The 2,072-nt window shown below is 39.5% G+C and overlaps 2 protein-coding genes across 2 annotated transcripts in view; one reads left to right on the top strand and one right to left on the bottom strand.

Annotated features, from left to right (window-relative positions):
• The window catches only part of LOC102674722 (coiled-coil domain-containing protein CG32809), a 96,974-nt gene that overhangs the window by 42,119 nt on the left and 52,783 nt on the right, over positions 1-2,072 (bottom strand).
• The window catches only part of LOC102674598, a 10,269-nt gene that overhangs the window by 6,514 nt on the left and 1,683 nt on the right, over positions 1-2,072 (top strand). The window contains exons 5-7 of the mRNA XM_006609799.2: positions 953-1,052; positions 1,655-1,866; positions 1,943-2,072. Coding sequence (XP_006609862.1) covers positions 953-1,052; positions 1,655-1,866; positions 1,943-2,072 — 442 coding nt within the window. The remainder of the gene's footprint in view (positions 1-952; positions 1,053-1,654; positions 1,867-1,942) is intronic.

The raw sequence follows: 2,072 nt of genomic DNA, 5'->3' as shown, positions 1-2,072 counted from the left end.
CTCTCTCTCTCTCTCTCTCTCTCTCTCTCTCTCTCTTCTCCAGATCTCGCTTCTCGCGCTTCTCAGGGAAAGTCGTTCCACATTTCGTCTCGTAAATTTCTCGCGCGATTTTCCCCCACGATGGTGTTTCGTGCATCGTTCGGTTCGGGATTTCGATAGCGGCCCGTTCGAAGTTATCCGTTCTCGAAAACTATCGCCGCGTTTCTATTGGTCCACGGGTGGAATATAGGTATCGGATAGAATATATAGGGCGCCGATAAAGGGGATAAGAAAGGATCGAAGAAGAGAATGCACGAGGTGAGAGGAATTTTATTTTATTTTGCGGGGAGGCGCCTCGTATTTTTGCCGCGTGAGTGAAGCGAGATATTCGGGCGCGGTTGAATAACGGAAATAAATATATATTTTCAGTTCCGGGCGAGAAAAGGATCGGGAAAAAAATATCTTTTATATCGCGATATTGGACGATGATCGGTGACGGGGATGATATGTAAAATATTCGTGCTATTATGTAAAACAAAGAAGTCGATAAGAAAAACGATTTCGTTTTGCAAAGAATCGGAAAATGTTACGCGTTCAATTTGTTAACGAGAGATGTTTATTCTCTATATTACGTAATTATTTTCTCTCTCTCTTCTTTCTCTGTCTGTAATTCTTTTCTCTACAAATGAGAAAAATTATCTGAGTGCAAGTAATAATTGACGTTTAATTACGTCAAATACCGAAAATGAAAGTTTTCGCGGAATGAAAATCGTTTCTGCGGAAAGGAAAGGGAAGGAAACTTTGTTTCCAACGTTGATCCGTGAGAACTCGCCTACTCCATCCAGTAATTTTATCCTACGTCTCGTTTGCAAATGAACGCGTGGCTCCGGCGTAACACGCGCGATTAACAAACAGACCTTCAAACTAATTCGACACGGCCTTAATTCGCTCCTATTTGCTCTTTTCTCGTTAGTTGGTCAGGCACGTGATCAAAGGGGGTGGAATAGCTATCACGGGGCAGGAGCAACGGCAATTAGGCGGCGGCTTTTTGGAAGGTGACGGCGCTCCTCCAGGTAAAAAAAAAAAAAAACTTTAATATTATATCTTCCAATGTTTTTTCTGAATTTTCTCTTGTATACATTCATACAAGATATGGAAAAATTGTTTAAATTATTTAAAAAATTAATAAAACATATTTATCTCTACGAAATGGTAATGTAATTATTTTTCTAAAAATAATTCATCATAATCTGTAGATTGAGAACCACTGCTATGAACACATCCTATTCTATATTTTTCTATTTTATTATTATTAAAAATTATTATTTCTATAATCTATATATTGAGAACCACTGCTATGAACAGATCCTATTCTACATTTTTCTATTTTATTATTATTAAAAATTATTATTTCTATAATCTATATATCGAGAACCACTGCTATGAACATACCCTATTCTACATTTTTCTATTTTATTATTATTAAAAATTATTATTCATAGGAATCAGATGGATACTTAAAAGAGTAATGTAATTATATCAAAATAAATAAACGCCAAAGATCATTAATTGGAACGATAATCCAAATATTTTCATAATTTATAGATTGAGAACCACTGCCATCACTACACTATTCTATCATTTCATCGTTATTAAAAAAGTTATTATTCCCTAGGATCAGGTGGATATTTAGGAGAGGTGACCATGGTGCAACTTTACGAGGTAGCCCTGTCAGCGGGGAAAGCCCACAAAGATCACAAACACCATCATGCCCATCACTACGAGCACGACACCGAAAATAACACGCCCAGACCTACGCGCCCTCCGGTGACCGGTCCCCCCCTCCCGCAGCATCCCTATCTCACGGGTGGACAGATCAATCATCAGGTTCGAACATCGACTCTCGCAATGCACTATCCCGTCTCTCGTGGAACCACGATACGCTAACCTTGTCGAGTTTCAGATAAAACTCAATCCCGGGACGCCGCTACAAATCATTCAAGATGGAGTCACCCTGAGGCATCCGGCCCTGATTCCTCGCCATCCACCACCTCAACCGTTACCACCCGCGAATCCCAATTCCGTCTCGACAG

This window comes from Apis dorsata, unplaced genomic scaffold, assembly GCF_000469605.1.
Source record: "Apis dorsata unplaced genomic scaffold, Apis dorsata 1.3 scaffold_60, whole genome shotgun sequence".
NCBI lineage: Eukaryota > Metazoa > Arthropoda > Insecta > Hymenoptera > Apidae > Apis > Apis dorsata.
This window is presented reverse-complemented; position numbering and strand designations above follow the sequence as displayed.